We start from the raw sequence: 18,887 nt of genomic DNA, 5'->3' as shown, positions 1-18,887 counted from the left end.
TTCTCTTGTGGCTGAGTTTGTCTCTATCATGGATTGAAAGGCTCCCGGAAAACAGACTGATCAACCAGAGAACACACTCAGTTTATGAACATATTATACATGAGCAGATGAGCTGTAGGTGGCCATGATATGACTTTTTTTTTTACATAAGAGAAAATTGGAGGGGGTATAACATTATTCCTTAAAGCACAACTTTCTGTTGTTGCATTTTAATGGAAGTGTGATTTCATCCTAACTGATAATAACTATTTACACCCTTCCAGTACTGAACCCTGTAGCTCTGTCTGTTACTTATTACTTAGTACTGATTTTGAAATAACTGGTGATGTTTCCACCTGGCTGCTTCACCAAATTCATTGCACTTTATCTGTGATAACTCAATCCCTCCTTGCCCATCTACAGAATAGACTGATCAGCAATCTAAAGCTCTGGAAATCATGAACAGGCTCCTTGCAAGATACACAAATAAAAAGACTATTTAATTCTTTTCATACCCCTGAAACCTCTAAAACTTCATTCATTTCAGATCACCTTCCAATTAAGAAATTTCAGAGAAATGAGAGCATTCAGGAAATTTCTGAAAAATTAGTCAATATTTAGAAAAATGTGATGTGGAATTAGCAGTCCAGTCACAGGAACTGCTGGATCTGATGAGGATTCATGATTAAGTCTCTGTCCTTTATTTTCAGCTTGTTACTGATAGTCTTTAATGTGATTCTTACTGTGCAGATTGTCCTATCACATTGGAATGAGTATGTGTCAAACCACTGCCAGAGAAGCCTTCCTCAATCCTTATCAGTCATCATAGACCAATATTACATACATTCTGCTTACTTAAGACTGATAAAAGCCCTTTTGTTTACTGCAGACAGACCTAAATCCTCCACATATAATTGGCTTATGTAATGCTCAGTTGGTCATCTGTCACCAACTTGCCAATAACCACAAAAGCAGTACTTTGAGGCTGTTGATGTCAAAGTAAATATAGTAATTATGTATCTTGAAGTATAAATATAGTATTATATTTATTGAAGTAAATATAGTATTATGTATCCTGAAATAAATCTTTGACAGTATGAAGAAATTGAACCACTTTCTAGAAGTTTTCTGCCAAATCAGAGAGCTATTAAACTTTCTGTGTTCACTGCTCTTGAATAGAACAGTTCTACTGAAGATTGGGAACAAGACTTATTTTCACAGGAATACCATAAGGAGGAGTGTTATCTGGACTTCTTTCATTCTCTGGCAATTCTACTAATCTAAGATAGGAAGGGCATCATTTGCTATGCAATGATATGAAGCATCTGGTTCATGTTCATATACTCAGATTCCAAATACCTTTAGATGACTCCCACAAGATCACCAACTTAATAAGATGCCTATCACCATCACAGTATCTTATATGGTTTGAGGACAAACCATATAAGAACCAAATCTATAGTGATGGTTTCCCCTCTGAAACCTGTTATCCAACTGAGGATTGATAGAAATGAGATCCCATGTGTTTCTAAACATACCAAACCAATCTTGGGGCAGTTTTTGATCCCTAGCTGTGGTTCACTCAACACTTGATTGGGCTCTTAGTGAGAATTTTCTGTATACAGCGGCAAGAAAAGCAATATCTTCTGTATGTTAAAAATGTGGAGACAATGGAGACATATAGTATATCCAGACTAGTGCACTTTGCAGTCCTTTTTGAAGTTTGATATCTAGGAAATTGGTTGTACTTACAACTATTTAAACCTCTTCATTACTGAATTCTGGCTTAATTGTTGTAACTTGTGGAAACACTTGTTTCCCTCAACTATAGTGCATGAATTCCTTGGCTAGGTCTGCACGAGAGTAGACTCCTATGTATCCCATAAGTGCTTACTAATCACATCTGTGGTCTGAATATCTAGAACATTTTGAAAAAAAATGCCCTAGCACTTTGCTTTAACTTGAACATACTTCAAGGTCCCTTTCTACCAGTCAAAATGCTTCCTGTAGCTTTCCTGGATGCAGACCTGTATACATTCATCACTAATAAGCAATATCAGAGCTGACTTTGATGTCTTCCAGTTGCCTGAAATCCCTTCCCTCCCTCCCTCCCTCCCTCCCTCCCTCTGTCATCTCTATAAATCTAACTAGGGACTTCAAGTTCTTAGATTCTCATCAATCTGGATAATGTCTTATATTTCAGTGTAGGCACTACCAACCAAATGCCTTCTGCTATCTGAAGTCCTCTTTTTTTTTTTTTTTTTTTTCTAATTTTAATTTAATTTAATTGTAATATATATCATTTCAATAAAATTTAACTGTTTCCATAATTGGCAAATTGCATTCATGCAGTTAGCTGCCTTGGTTACTTTTTTAAATTAATTTATTTCTTTGTATTAATTTCAATTCACATGTTATTTATTTCAGTTCATTTTGTTAAACCCCTAGCCCACTGGCTGTAGTGGATTTATTGCATGACACTGAAAAGCCTTTACAATAATGATTATTTGATTTAATTAGAACATTTAATTAATTCAGTTGTATATAGACAGTTAAAATCAACATTACTGATGTTAATGTGGTTTTAAATTTTTATAATTGTACCTTCCTTAAGATAAACTTTATTTTTATTTTTGCTTTAGTATACTTTAGAAAGCTTTACAGAAAAAAGGCAGACATCATGGAACTTTGAGCCATACACAGGTAATTCAGTGTTCTCATACTCAGTGTTCTTTAAAGATACTGATTGTGAATAAACAGTAAATTTAAACGCATTTTATGTAAATATGTGATTCACAAGTTTCTTGTAAAACAATTTTTGCATACTTTTCACATTTGTTCACTTTTAGCTGCAGCAGTTTCTTTTCCACCTTACTTTCTGTTATTATGATATAATTTAACTCCCAATCAGTATTAGATAAGCATCTGTTAATCCTATTTCTAAAAATTTTCTTCATATATGATTGTAAATGCTATTTATTTATTTATGTTATCAGTAATCTATACAGGATCGTTAGTAGTTATACCATTAATACCAGTGGACCAAAATGCTTCATCCCTTTCTGGTATTAACATACAAAAAATTCTTTGCATTCTGAGTCAAAGGCTTCTCATAGTTGCCTTATCCTCCCTAACCCTCTGAGCAGGGGCATTCCTAGGGTATGTGGCACCTAAGTGCCAACTGAAATTTGGTGTCCCTTTAAAATTTTCTTCATATGCATATGTAAGTTTCAGGTACCCCTTGAACATTTGCACCCTCGGAACGGCCTGCCCCTGAGTAACTTGATTACACACTAGTCTTTACTTAATGTAAAGAGATTACATTCTGGAATAGCCATCAGAGGAGGTATTACAACTTTTATATTACAGTAGCTAATACATACTTTTCACAAACTGCTGACTCATTAATTAATAATGAGTCAGCAGTTTTTCTGTTAGCATACAGATTCAAACTTGCAACCTGCTTACCAATAAATGCATCTTCCTGGTTCTATTGAATAGCACTGCTACTCTCTTATACAGAGCAGAAATGGCCTGGATTCAGTTACCCCCTCACTGGCAGAAGTTGAGAGAATTTCCAATGAAACAGGAGAAACGTTTGTTGGCGATTTTTGTACCGTGACTGAGCCAGTCAGTCTCAGGCCAAACTGGTGTAGTTTTCCATTTCCAGAAACTTGTGTTTTTCCTTTTTTAAAAAAATGCAAAAAAAAAACCACCAAAATTTTCACAGCATACAGACAAAAAAAAAAAAAAAAAATGTTTTTGAGATTGCACATTGAGCTATATAATATATAATCACATGCTATAGCCCGTGAACTCTCATATATGAAAAATTTCATTTTATTATTTTATTTCATTGTTATTAATTTACTATTATTCATTTATTTATTATTAGTATTTTTTTGGCTTGTGCAGTAAAAGCCTGGGGCTTCTTTGCACCTATGGCTAATACTAATACTCAAATTATCCTCCTCCCATTTTATTTTTCAGGTGGAGCTGTGGATAGTCCATCTGTTGGTTCAGCTCCATCACCATGGGAGATTACTGTTAGTCGTCCATCAAATTTTCAGAATCATCAAATTCAGACTGAAGTTCCTCATACATCATCTCTCAAGTCATGCCATATTTGTGGAGGTGTTGGTAGAAAACGGTGCTCCACCTGTTCTGGAAATGGATGGGTGAGTTTAATGTATTAAACTAAAAAAAATGTTCTTGTCAGTTCCCTGTCTTTATGATCCCTTAGCAGTCAGTTTCCTTAACTCTATTTACTATATTTTCTGGATAATAAGACATAGCCATTAGAAGGAAAATGTTGGGAAAAAATATTTTATTATTATTATTATTATTATTATTATTATTATTATTATTTATTATATATTCACTATCAAATTGCACAAACATGATTGCCTACATGATCAGAATTTCAAGAATTGCAAATGTCTAACTGTGGAAAAAGTTTCAAATCATTGTTACCTTGGGTTATGGATTTACTTGGTTGACTTGGTCTAAGTTGGGTAATGCATATAACAAACTTGTACAAAAAATGAGATTTTATGTGTACTTTTTCTACTACATTAAGAATAAGTTAAATCTTAGAATAAAAGTTACCTTATTTTATGCATTAGTGGACTCCCAACTCAATTATTTAGTAAATATATGGACACTAGCAAATAAAACAGAAATAAGGGCAATAAACAACTCAATGAATAGGATTCTGAAACTTTTAATGGGGACAAACTCTTGGAATGACCTGAACAAGAGAAGGCAATTTTTGTTGAAACATAAAATACTGTATCCAGTTCAAAAACTGAAGTTAAATCTATACTTAAAAAATCTTAACACTATTTTTGAAGAGTCGAATCTGCAAAGAAATGTCTCACAAAATTTAAGGAACCCAAAAGCAATTACTTTGCCTCACCCTAGGATACTAAATAGATTTGGAGATAGGCACACAATGAATATAATAAACAAGAAGTGAACTCTTGTCTAGCATTGATTTCAGGCTCAGGAGAAGTTCCCCATCTCCAAATTAAAATCCTAATAAGAAAATTCTTGATACTCAATGACACAGACTACTACTTCTGTTTACAGTGTGGAATATACTGTGTAGTGACTTCATAGTCTTTTTCTGTAAGATAACAAATTTGTACAAAACTGTTGTAAAGGAAGAATTACAACTTGTTGTCAAGAAATTTACTTTTCTTAACAAGTTCATTTATTGTAAACGAATTCTCTTGATAAATAAAATTGTATTGTATTGTATTATTATTATTATTCCACAATAATATTATCATTATAATTCCGCTGCTAGGGGGCTAAGAGTAAGTGTTTCTACTGTATTAGCACTCTAAGAGTAAATTGGAATTCTTTGTCATTTGTAAGTTGTTAAATTCTTTCTTTTGTTGTTTATTTTGTGCAAGTGTATTAACTGAAATGTCTTGTGTTAAAACTAACTCTACTCCAAAGGTTTGCAAATATGAGTCACAATATATGCAAAAAATGTAACCTACCGCTCCATGTGCTAGAGGTGGTATGTCATGGCTGCAACAATGGGTATCATTATCGATGCTCATTGAAAGAAGCAACCTATAAAGGGATGGTGAAACAAAAGAAACAGCAGTGGAGATGCATATTATGCAGGAAAGAAGAGAAGGAAGAAAAATATGATATTTCCTACTCAGCAGAAGAATATCATGATTTACTGCATTCATCAACTGTAGCAAATGAAGACTTAGAGGTACACAAAAGCAGGTGAACACCCTAAATATAGAGGACATACTGAGGAAGCTAACCAGTAAAATCCATTTGCTGGATTTACTATTAGAAATTGTACCAATAAAGAAGCAAATGGAAGACCTGAAGACAGAAGCTGAAGATATCAAGAAATCAATTTCATTTGTCTCAGATTCCTTTGACAAAATTCAAAAAATTATAAGTAAATTACAGGACTCCAGTGCTGCAATCAGTAAAAGAATTGTGGATCTGGAAGCTTCATTCAAGCAAAATGAGGAAAATTCCAATTTATTTAACTTAAGAATTGATTCAATAGAACAGCAGCTGTTAGCAAATAATGTAGAAATAGTAGGATTAACTGGATTAGCAGGACAAGATCTAGAGCATGTTATACAGCAGCTAGGGCTTGCATTACAGCTACAGCACAATAAAGAAGAAGTAGTACCTTATTATATACCTAACAACAAGAAAAAAAAGATAAGCGTATATACTAATTGTGAAATTTGCAAATCATGTGGTAAAGTAAAAATGGATTAGAAAGGTAAAGGAGGTCTGACTGACTGCAAATGATGTCTATCAGAACAATAGCAATATTCCAATCTTCATAAATGACCATTTAACAACTCACCTTAAGCAGTTGTTTTGGAAAACAAAACAATTAATAAAAACTCACAGTTACAAATTTTTATGGTTAAAACATGAAAGGATTTATGTGAAGAAGAATGAATCATCAAGAGCCATAAGAATTTTGAGTTCAAAAGATCTGCAGTATATAAAATAGACTCTTTTATTTTGCATAATTGAAATTTCTTGAAATCTAGAGCTGAGGTAAAATTAAGACATCAGGTATGCTTTTTGAGGACTGACAGATTTTTAATTCACCTTTACATTTTTTAAATAATCCGAATATTCAAGCTCTTATAATTGATAAAAAATCAGTTCTTTCTAGTAGCTATAAATATCAGGTCATTAAGAAAAAATTGGTTTAACTTCTTGCAATATATAAATGCAATGAAAGAATTTATTTCTTGTATAGTTTTAACAGAGGTTAACATAAAAGTGATGAAATTTCTTATTATAACATACACAGTTATGACAAGGTCTATATGTTGAGAGAGTTGAGAAGGGGTGGAGGAATAATAATATACTATAGAACATGCTTTAAGGCAGTACAGGTTTTACCACTTAACTCAGTCTTGTGAAAACTGTTGAGTCAAATTATTAGGAGAAGATCCTGAAAACACATTCATGATTTGTGCTTTTTATAGGCCACCATCAGATTCTATAAACAGTTTCCTAATAGAATTAGATAACATAATTTTGTAATGGGATGACATACAGGCTGATAAGAATATACTAGTGAGAAATTTTAATATTAATTTACTTACCAATGAAACTGATAATGTGATACTCAAATACTCTGCAATCTTAAACAATTACGGATTTGAACACCTTATTTGGAATAACTAGGCAACAAAGGATGGAGGGTGATAGAACAGTAACCTTGGATGACTAACAAAATAGAAGAATTAATGGTACAAAGGGATAAATACTTCAGGCAGTATAGGAATAGTCCATCAAAGCTAGGGCATTATTACAATTATAAAATACTTAGAAATAAACTGAGAGGTATGATTAAAAAACAAAAAAACACTTATCACAATCAACTTTTTATGGATAAGCAGATAAGTGAAAAGGATAAATGGAACATTATAAATAACCTGTTAAGTACAAGGAAGAAATTATCAAGGGGAAATCAAATTAAAACACTATTAGAATAGATTTTTGGTACAAACAAACAATATGAGGCTGCAAATAGGCTTGCCAAAGCTATATTAGATCTCAATAGATATTATATTCATTATTACCATTATTCAAATTTTTTTAATCAACAAGATAGTCTTCCTCAGATAGTGAACTCTTGTGTAATCTTAACTCCACAATATATTGAGATTCTTAAGATTATAAAACAGTTGAAGAACAAGAAATCTTATGGACTGGACTGTATTACAGTAACCGAAGTGAAGAGAAATAAAGAACAGTTCTCTGTTCTCTTGGTGGACCTTATAGCACGGATGTTTTGGTCAGGAAGCTATCTTACTAATTTGCTTTCACTTAAGGTAATTCCAATATATAAAAAGGATTACCAGATGACTTTGCAATTATAGACCAATAACAATACAGTCAGTTATAAATGAGATAATAGAAAATTATATTTTTTCCCATATCAGCAAATACTTACATCAATATGAACTGCTAAACAACTCTCTATTCTCATATCAGAAGGGTAAGAGCACACAGACATTATTAGAGAATTTAGTAGATTCTTTTAACTTACATTTAAACAACAATACCTTCATAATGACTTTATTTATAGCATTAGCATTAGCATTAGTAGAGGCATATGATGCAAGAAAGCAAGCTTATGCAGCATCAGCCAAAAAAAAAAAAAAAAGCTCCCATTTAGGCTATCAACTTCCACAACAAAGAATGGAAGTCTGTTCCACCAACCAACTACCCGCTGGCTAAAGGCAAACTTACGCACATCTATTCCACAACTGTCTTTCCTCAATTTGAATTTATGTCCTCTCAGGTGATTATTCTGAGTAAGAGGAAGAATCCCATCAGCATTGAGCATGCTCAAACCATTCAAGGCTTTGTACACCTCAATCAGATCACCTTGCAGGTGCCTAGTCTCCAGACACTGTAATTTGCAAAACTTAAGCCTTTCTTCGTAAGAGCAACCCTTTGTTCCATTCACTAATCTTGTTGCCCTTCTCTGTACTCGTTCCAACAGCTCTACATCCAGACCTGTATATAGTACTCAAGGTGTGGCCTGACCATTGCCTTATACAAGGGGATAATCACCTCCTTATCCCTGTTAGAAAAGTTCCTGTATATCATTGACAAGACACCATGAGCTACTCTTGCAGCCTGTCTGCACTGATCAGAAAACTTCATATCTGCCTGCACAATTATCCCCAGGTCCTTTTCATTCTCTACCACTGTCAGTGTGGTACCACAGAGTTGATATTACTCTGGGGTTACTGCTTCCCATATGTAGTACTTTACATTTGTCAATGTTAAACTTCATTTGCCACCTCTCAGCTCAGCTGCTCAACTTTTCTAGATCCTGTTTCAGCAGTGTACTGTCATTAGTGTCCTTAACAACCCTGCCAACCTTTGTATCGTCTGCATACTTGGACATTAAGCTTGATATACCATCATCAATATCATTTATAAATACAGAAAACAACAATGGACCCAACACAGAACCCTGAGGGACTCCACTAATAATCAGTCCATGATGAGCTGTGTCCATTGATTACCACTCTCTGTCTTCTCCCACTCAACCATATTTTTATCCATAGCAGCAGTTTTGCCTCCAATGCCACACTGCTGCAATTTGTTCAGCAGTCTTCCATATGCAACAGTATCAAAAGCCTTTCTAAGATACAAATATATGATATCAAAGTTATTTATTCCCTGCATCCAGTTTGTTTGTGACCACATCATAGTATCCAATCAAATTGGTCAGGCAAGACTTTCCGTTAACAAAACCATGCTGTTTCTGAGCTATAACTGAAGTCTTGTCTAGATGATCCTACAGAGCTTCCTTAACCAGTGCCTCCATTAATTTTTCTGGAACAGAAGTTAAACTAACAAGTCTATAATTATTTGTGTCGCCCTTTGATCCTCCTTTGTGAATTGGGGTCACATTTGCACATCTCCAGTCCATGGGTACCTCCCCTGAGTCCAAAAAAGCTCTCGTAATTATGGCTAAGGGTTTGCCTACTTCCTTTGCTGCCTCCTTTAATATAACTGGATAGATCCCATCCACCCCGGGTGCCTTTTTTATGTTTATCTTCAACAATTTCTCCTCCACTTTCTTCTCAGTTATTACAAAATCATCTAGCTCACTGCCAGAGTTTAATTCGCCTCTGGCATTCCCCTCCCTGAATAACTCCTCATGTGTGAATGTAGATGCAAAATACTCATTTAGTTTATTAGCCACCTGAGCAGGATCATCAACAGTTGAACCATCAATATCCAGTGGACCAATCTGATTCATCCCTTTCCTTCTAGAGTTTACATAGGTAAAGAACTCTTTGCTGTTATTCTTTGTATCCTTTGCCAAAGATTTCTCATAATCTGCCTTTGCCTGCCTAATCTCCTTTGTGACTTGGTTACAAACCAGCTTATATCTGTCATAATCTTCCATGTCAGCCATTAATTTATATGTATCCCATGCATTTTTCTCCTCTGCCATATGTTTCATTAGATCATGTGACATGCATTTAGGCCTAAACCTTGATTTGCATACCTTTTAGTTGGTATGCAAAGCCTAGTAGCTTCCAAGATAAATTCTTTGAATGCTTCTTTTGAATATGCTGTTGGTAACATCATCAATTGGTCTTACCTTATAGAATTTAAATACTGTCTCAGACCTGAATAGTCGCCTTTACGAAAGCAAAAACCCTTCCCTTTGCCCCCTGATGGTAGTTACCTCTTTCAGTAAATCCCACTTTAGCACACTGTGATCACTGCCACCTAATGGTTCCTTTATCTGCAGATTCTTAATGAATGAAGAATCACTACTGATAATCAGATCAAGAGTATTACTCCCTCTAGTTGCCTCCCGAACATGCTGATGTAGAAAACAATCATCCGATAAATCCACAAAAGCCTTGCTAGTGTGTGAGTGACCAACCCACAATTTCCAGTCAATATCTGGGAAATTAAAATCCCCCATTATAGGACTCTCTCATTTACTGGCCTACTCTATTTCCCTGTACAGTTTCTTATTATACTCATCAAAGTCATTAGGCCTATAACACACTCCTACTCTCAATTTTAATCTCCCAATGCTTATGTCACACCAAACTGACTCGACACTGCACTGTCCAGCGATGTCGATTGGCTTCATTTCCTTGGATTTTATGTGTTTCTTAACTAATAGCATAACCCTCCTCCCTTCCTATTCTGTCTAACCTTCCTGTGCACATTGCACTCCCCAAATTCCAGTTCTGCATTCCTTATATCTGTGTGACACCACGTCTCTCTGGTAGCCCAACAATATCCGCCTTTGATGCTTTGAGAAATACCTCAAATTCATCAAATTTATTTACCAAACTCCTAGCATTGGTGTACATGCAAGTATACATGCACCTGTTATTTTTCTTAGCTACCCTAACACAACTCATGTGTTTACTTGTACCGCAATGACTCCCAGCAGTCTCGGAAATACCTTGCATCTTGTTTTCCAGGCTGCTGCTCATTCCAATTGAAGCAGTGCAAGAATCACTTTCACCTCGGCCAGTGGCTACTGTTAATCTGTTAGTCCTTGTATCCCCCCCCCCCAAACTAGCAGTTTTCCGACCAATCTAACACTCCCTCGATAGCATCAGCAAATATTCTTGCACCCTTTCCATTTAAGTGTATCTCATCCCTGTAGAAGCAGTCTCTCCTGTTAACAAGTACAGACCAGGCTGAAAAAAATTCTACCCCTTGAGCCTTGCACAGTCTTTCAGGGCCGAATTGATTGACAAGGCTCTCATCATATATTCCCTCCTATCGTTGTTATTTGTTTGGTTTTTAGGAGCATTAGCAACTAAGGCTATGTTGCTCCGGGATATGCGGCAGTCATTCCCTGACCTTTCCGCATCCTCCGTGTTTCGTGGTGATGGGCTCGAACCCCGGTCTAATCAAGAAGCGTGTGCTATGCACTGCACTCCTTCCCACCTGGCTATGGAGGCACCACCCCTCCTATCGTGTCTGGGCTGAATTGCAGACACTTTCAAATTCAACCTTAGTTCACTGCTTTTTTTTCAACAGTGACCTGTACGTGTTAAGTAATTCCACTGGTTTCCTACTCTTAATATCATTAATGCCAACTTGTACAGCAATATCACCTTTTGTTCCTTTAAAAGATGATATCCACTGTACAACGTCATCAACCTTTGCCCCTGGCAGACATACCCTGGTCCTGTTCCACCTATTCTTTTTACAAAGCATGTTCCCCATTTCCCTGACAATAGAGTCACCAACAACTACTAGTTCCTGTGGGACCAGCACATTCTGCCTTGGGGTTGCCGCTGTGTTGTGTGATGATCAAGTGCAAGCTCTGGCATTGATGTGGGCAGCTGAGAGCTTGATGGGCCCCTCAAATTAGATCCTTCTAGGGCATCCACCCTGTCCTTCTCATATAGGCCCATAACAACACTGAGTTGTCGCCTGATTTCCTCACACTGCTTACATAGCGCACACACAAAGACATTCCCTTGGCAATATCATGTCCCATACCTGATTTGCTCCACAAACATCAAGCAAACAGTGCATTTTAAAAGGCTGTGATTCAGAGGGAAACTGCGCCCCCTCAGTTCTCCCCTGAGCCACAGTACTTCCATTAGCTTGAGCCTTTTGCTTTGCTGCTCTAGTCTGAGTCATGATTTTGATTCAATTTCAATAAAATTTCAATTTCAGTATAAAATTATAACCCTAAACTCATATCTCCATGCAGTTATAACACTATAATCTATATATATATTTTTTTTAGTATCAAGTATTATCTTCAAGTTTTGTTATATAACTTCCGTATCAAGTTATGTATTAATTATAATGTTACATTTGTAAAATCTAAGTCGTTATATGTATTTAGTTAAAAAGTACAATTTAATTGACAATGAAGTTTAACAAGATTAATAAATTTTACTGATTAATTGTTAATATTATATACTATACTAAGCTAACGCTGTCTAGTTCGGGATATAATGTTGTATCATATAACAATGGTGGCAAGTTATGAACGGTAAATCTACGGACACTTAAGTATTAATTAACTTCCAAAATCTCGCTGTCTCAATTCAGAATAAATAAAGGATCTTGACTAGGTCTATAAGCTACTTATAGAAAATAATTTGCTATAACAATTAGTCAATAAAGTGGCTAAATTTAGCTAAAAACTCACCTTTCGCCGGAGCTGCAAAACTTGTAAAACATGTGGATTCAATTCCCTTACCGATACTAAGTAATAACCTACAAAATCTCTAAGTTAAAATTTAAACTAAGTATCATAACTAGGAATATAAAACTACTCTAGAAAATAAGTTATTATGCCAATTTAAGCCAATTTATGTTAATAAAACAGAAAAAAACTTCTCTATTTTCCGTAAAAACTTCACCTGTACAAGGTTACTCTCATTTCCAAAAAAAAAAGATATAGATTTGACCAAAGCATATGACTTAATTGATATCCCAATATTGCAACAAAAATTACTGAAATATGGTATTAGGGTAAGAATCACTCAATTGTTAGCATGTTATTTCACCAAAAGAAAAATAACAGTTGAAGTAGAAAATACAAAGGGAAAATCATATAATGTAAAGAGAGGAGTACCTCAAGGCACTCATGCAGGGCCAATCATATTCAATATCTATATAAATGACATATCCAAAGTAATTAAGAACTCCTTTATAAAAATTTATGCAGATGATATAATCTTATATACAATTGGAAAGAACCTAATAAAAATGACTAAAGATTTACAGCAGGATGTAATACATTTAAAAACTTGGTTGCATGATAATAAATTAGCACTCAGCTTTGAAAAAACAAAATTTTTGGTAATTAGACCTCTTCATCAAATCTTGAATAGTCATCCTTCTATTAAATTACATAAACATGAATGCCAAATGATCAGAATTTCCAGAATTGCAAATGTCAAACTGTGGTAGAAGTTTCAAATCATTGTTACCTTGGGTTATGGATTGATTACAGTGTAAGTTGGGAAATTCATATAACAAATTTGTACAAAAAAATGAGATTTTATGTGTACTTTTTTTTACTTCATTAAGAATAAGTTAAATCTTAGAACAAAAGTTACCTTATATTATGCATTGAATTTTTGGTAATTAGACCTCTTCATCAAATCTTGAATAGTCATCCTTCTATTAAATTACATAAACATGAATGCCAAATGATCAGAATTTCCAGAATTGCAAATGTCAAACTGTGGTAGAAGTTTCAAATCATTGTTACCTTGGGTTATGGATTGATTACAGTGTAAGTTGGGAAATTCATATAACAAATTTGTACAAAAAAATGAGATTTTATGTGTACTTTTTTTTACTTCATTAAGAATAAGTTAAATCTTAGAACAAAAGTTACCTTATATTATGCATTGATGGACTCCCAACTCAGTTATTTAGTAAATGTATGGGCAAATATAACTGAAATAAGGGTAATAAACAACTTAATTAACAGGATTTTGAGACTTTTAATGGGGATAAACTTTTGGAATGACATGAATAAGAGAAGGCAATTTTTGTTGAAATATAAAATTCTTTATTCAGTTCAAAAACTGAAGTTAAATTTAATCTTGAAAAATCTTTAACACTATTTTTGAGGAGTTGAATCTGCAAAGGAATTTCTCACACAATTTAAGAAACCCAAAAGCAATTGTTTTGCTTCACCCTAGGGTACTAAATAGATTTGGAGATAGACATACAATGAATATGATAAACAACTTGTTGGCTAGTGTTGATTCCAGGCTCAAAAGAAGTTATCCTATCTCCAAATTAAAATTCCTAAGAAGAAAATTTTTGATACTCAATGATACAGTAGATTAGAATTGCTATGCAGATAAATTACTATCTCTGTTTGCAGTGTGGAATGTACTATTTGTTGTGATTTCATTATCTTTTCTGTTAGAAAACAAATTTGTATGGAAAACTGTTGTATATGAAGAATTACAACTTGTTGTCCAGAAATTTACTTTTCTTAACAATTTCATTTATTGTAAACAAATTCTTTGATGAAAATAAATTGTATATTATTATTATTATTATTATTATTAGTAGTAGTAGTAGTAGTAGTAGTAGTAATAGTGGCATATGATACAAGAAAGCAAGCTTATAAAGCACCATTCAAAAAAAAAAAACTTCCCACATCACTTGTCCATCTGCTCCAATAATTTGTCTAGTTTTTCCTTTAATTTATTCAAACTGCCCACTTCCACAGCAACAGATGGAAGTTTGCTCCAACAATTAATCACCTGCTGGCTGAAGGCAAATTTCTGCACATCTATCCTGCAACCATTCCTCCTCAGTTTGAATCTATGCCTCCTCATATGTGTAGTATCAGCAAAAAAGGAAGAATGCCATCAACATGGAGCTTGCTCAATTCATTCAAAGCCTTAAACACCCCAATCAGATTACCTCACAGATGCCTAGTCTCCAGATGCTGCTATTTGTGTAACTGAAGCCTCTCTTGGTAAAACGACCCTTTCCTTCCCTTTACCTATCTCGTTGCCCTTGTCTGCATCCTTTCCAGCAGATCTACATTCTTCTTAAAATGACGCCTCTAGACCTATGTGCAGTACTCAAGATGTGGCCTAACCATGGCCTTGTACAGTGGGATAATGACTTCCTTATCCCTGCTAGCAAAGTTCCAGTATATCATAGGCAAAACCCCATTAGCATTACAGCCTATCTGTATTGCTCAGAAAACTTCATATTTGACTGCACAATTATCCCCAGGTTTTTTTCATTTTCCAATAATCTGAGTGTAGTACCACACAGTTTTTATATTAATCTGGGTTTACTGCTATTTATATGCAGTACCTTGCATTTATCAATGTCAAACTTCAGCTGTCATTTCTCAGCCCATCTGCCCAATTTTTTTTTATATCTTGTTGCAGTATCTTACCATGATTACTGTCGTTAACCACGCTGCTACTTACCTTTGTAACATCTGCAAACTTAGACATTAAGCCTGATATAACTCATCAATATCATTAATAAATACTTAAAACCACAATGGGCCCAGCAATGAACCCTGGGGAACTCTGCTAATAACATTGGTCCATGAAGAGCAGTATCCATTAATAACCACTCTCTGTCTTCTCCCGCTCAACTATTCTCTTACCCAGAGCAGTAACTTTTCCTTAATGCCACACTTCTCGAATTTGTACAGCAGTCATTTATGTGAAACAGTATCAAAAGCTTTCCTGAAATCTAAGTATATGATATCAAAATTATATTTTGCATCCAATTCCTTTGTTACTGCATCATAATATTCAATCAGATTGTTTAGACAGAGAAGATTGCCTCATAACAAATCCATGCTGTGACTGCAGTATAATTGTATTTCTGTCTGGATGGTCCTACATTACTTCTTTAACCAAAGTCTCCTTTATTTTCCTTGGAACAGAAGCTTACAAATGATCCTCTTTGTGAATTGGTACATCTATAGTCCATAGAGATCTCTCTCTTGAATCCAAATATGCTCTCATAATGGCTAAGGGTTTGCTTACTCCCTTTGCTACCTTCCTTAATATAATTGGATAGATCCCATACAAGGTGTCTTTTTTATGTTAAGCTTTAACAATTTCTCTTCCACTTTCCTTTCAGTTATCACAAATCATTTAGATACCTTTTAGATCTTGATGAACTTCTGGCATTTCCCTCCCTAAAGAACTCCTCATGTGTGAATGTAAATGCAAAATACCTATTCAGTTTGTCAGCAACCTGAGCAGGATCATCAACTGTTAAACCATCAGTGTAAAATGGTCCAATGTGATTCAACCCCTTCCTTCTACTGTTAATTTAAAGAAGTCTTTGCTGCTTTTCTTGGCATTCTTTGCTGGAGACATTTTGTAATCTGACTTAGCTTGACTGACCTCCTTTGTGACTTGTTTACAGACTAGTTTATACCTACTACTGGCTTCTCTGTCACCTGATAATTTATATGCATTAAATGCATTTTTCTTTTCTGCCACTTGTGTTAGTAATTCATCTGGCATCCATTTAGGTCTAAGCCTGGAACGGCATTTCTTAGTTGGTATGAAAAGCCTAGTAGCTCCTACAGTTACTTCCTTGAATGCTTCCATTTTAGAATTTGCTGTTGGTAACATCATCAGATGATACCACCATATAGAATCCCTTAAAAAAGCAAAAGTGCTTCCCTTTACACTTGATAGTAGTTATGTGTTTTTTTTTTTTTTTTTGGTAGTTGTTGGCGCATAGGCTTCTGTGGCCATAATGCACCTCCCAAGGTTTTTTGCAGTACTTTGATCCAAGCCCGAGGCGGGAATCGAACCCGCAACCTTTGGGTTGCCAGGCAGGCAATTTACCCACCCGGCTAGCCCGGTCGGCTGTAGTTATGTGTTAAGTAAATTCCACATCAGCACATTGTAATCACTGCTACCCAGAGTGTCTTTTATTCCAGGTTCTTAATACATGAATAGTTGCTGCTGATGATCAGTTCAAGAGTATTGCTTCCTATTGTTGCTTCTTTAACATGCTGCTGTAGAAAAACAGTCATAAATCCACAAAATCACCAACCCACAAGTGTGGTCATTATCTGGAAAGCTAAAATCCACCATTATAAGACATTCTGTTATATTTGAAACGAACAAACTTATTAATCATTAAGTAATTTTAGCCACTTAATTATCAGTAATGTTTAACCACTACTGTCACAATTATTATAACTGATCTTATGGTCTGAAATTTCATTTTCTTCAAGGAGTGCATCATTGTCAGTGCCACAGACTTGCTGAATTCCAGAAATCCAGAATTGGTGATTCTAGATTTCTGGAAATATGTGGAAACGCTCATGTTTCACTAACTCTTGCTAATTTTTCACCATTTTCACATCCAGGAATGGTTGGTTGTTTCACTTGACATGTTAGTGTGATGGAGGCACCAAATCATGATTTTGTGCCTCCATCCATTTGTTCCAATCCTCACACATGAATACTCTAATGGATTTGTTAATTGAGATGGTCAGTGGGTGCATTTTTCTGCACTAGGGCCTCCTGAAATTGCAGCTAACTGTGTTTAATTCAGCAACCAGTCTTTTTGTTCCCTGTTATGTGACCTGAAATGGTCACAGAATGAGAGCTAGCCTTTTTTAGAGAGTCATTTTGACCATATTGTTTGTATTCTTGGCTGAGGATAAAGACATTACTGTGTGCCTAGTATACCTTCAGATCATAAGATGCAGGGTAAATTTAGGTGATAATTTTCTAGAAAAAAAAATTGTCTTATGGTCTAGAAAATGCAGTATTTACTATTAAAGTGGCACTCATACTTTGGGTGTGAGGGTGCATCTCTTTGAACAAGGAGTCATGTATTTGCACACTACTGAGAGTGAGAATTGCTCTGTTTTTTCTTATTTTTAATATTACAATATCTTGGTACTCAGGTAGCAGAATCACATCCTGCCAAGTATCACCTTAATTTGTAGTATTAACTTGCTGCTAATTACCATGAAACATTTGTTTCATGGTAATTAGTGTTCTGTTTACTAAATAGTCACGAGTCTATAGTTACTCATCTCCACTTGCTCCTTTATGAATGAACAAGTATTTGCTCTTCTCTAGTCCAGAGGAATGTTCCCAGATTCTAGTAATAAACTTGGTATTCTTAATAGTGTGAAGCTGTCTATTGTTGCAGTGCATTTTTTTAATTTAACTGGATAAACCCTAACTACTCCCAGAAGCCATACCTTCTTTCTATGGTTTCAATACTTTTTCAGATTGACACTTCTCAAAGATCATTATATCACCAATCTTACAGCTACTTGACCCCTCTTCTCTGTTTCTCCCTGGTTCAGTGCTTTCATTTGCTGGTACAAATAACTGTTCAACTTATGTCTTCAAATCCAGCTGTATTGCCTATGAGTTCACTATTTCAGATCAGGAGGGGCCTGTATGACTTACTAGCTCCTTTTTTGTATTCACATATAGGAACTTGTCCCATCCTTAGCTCTTTCCACCAGCAGCTTCTAACACTTAACTTTTGCTTTTCTTGCCCAGTTCATAGTATTGTTACATATCTGCTTGTGATTCTTATATGTAACTATGGATAGGATTTCCATTGATCATGTCTATGGATTGGATAGGATTTCCATTGACTATGGATATAGTTTTAGATAGGATTTCCTATCCAAAACTATGGATAGGATTTCCATTGACTATTTCCATTGATTATGGATATAGTTTTGGATAGGATTTCCTATCCAAAACTATGGATAGGATTTCCATTGACTGGAAATCCTATCCATAGTTTTGCCAATGATAGCACATTGCATTCCACTTTCCATTTTGAGAAACCTTGTCCTGCTCAATCAGCTTCAACTTCTCGAAAATCTGCTGCCAATTCCTTAAATG

The 18,887-nt window shown here is 35.0% G+C and overlaps 1 protein-coding gene across 1 annotated transcript in view; it reads left to right on the top strand.

The window, feature by feature from the left end:
* Positions 1-18,887, top strand: part of LOC150078109 (protein SSUH2 homolog) — a 215,535-nt gene that overhangs the window by 133,663 nt on the left and 62,985 nt on the right. Inside the window, exons 6-7 of the mRNA XM_090384941.1 lie at positions 2,622-2,682; positions 3,970-4,157. Of these exons, the coding sequence (XP_090241067.1) occupies positions 2,622-2,682; positions 3,970-4,157 (249 nt within the window). The remainder of the gene's footprint in view (positions 1-2,621; positions 2,683-3,969; positions 4,158-18,887) is intronic.

This window comes from Mastigoproctus giganteus, chromosome 11 (genome assembly GCF_048544385.1).
Source record: "Mastigoproctus giganteus isolate SK-2022 chromosome 11, ASM4854438v1, whole genome shotgun sequence".
Taxonomy (NCBI): Eukaryota; Metazoa; Arthropoda; class Arachnida; order Uropygi; family Thelyphonidae; genus Mastigoproctus; species Mastigoproctus giganteus.
Note: the sequence above shows the minus strand (reverse complement) of the source record. Positions and strands in the feature narration are given on the sequence as shown.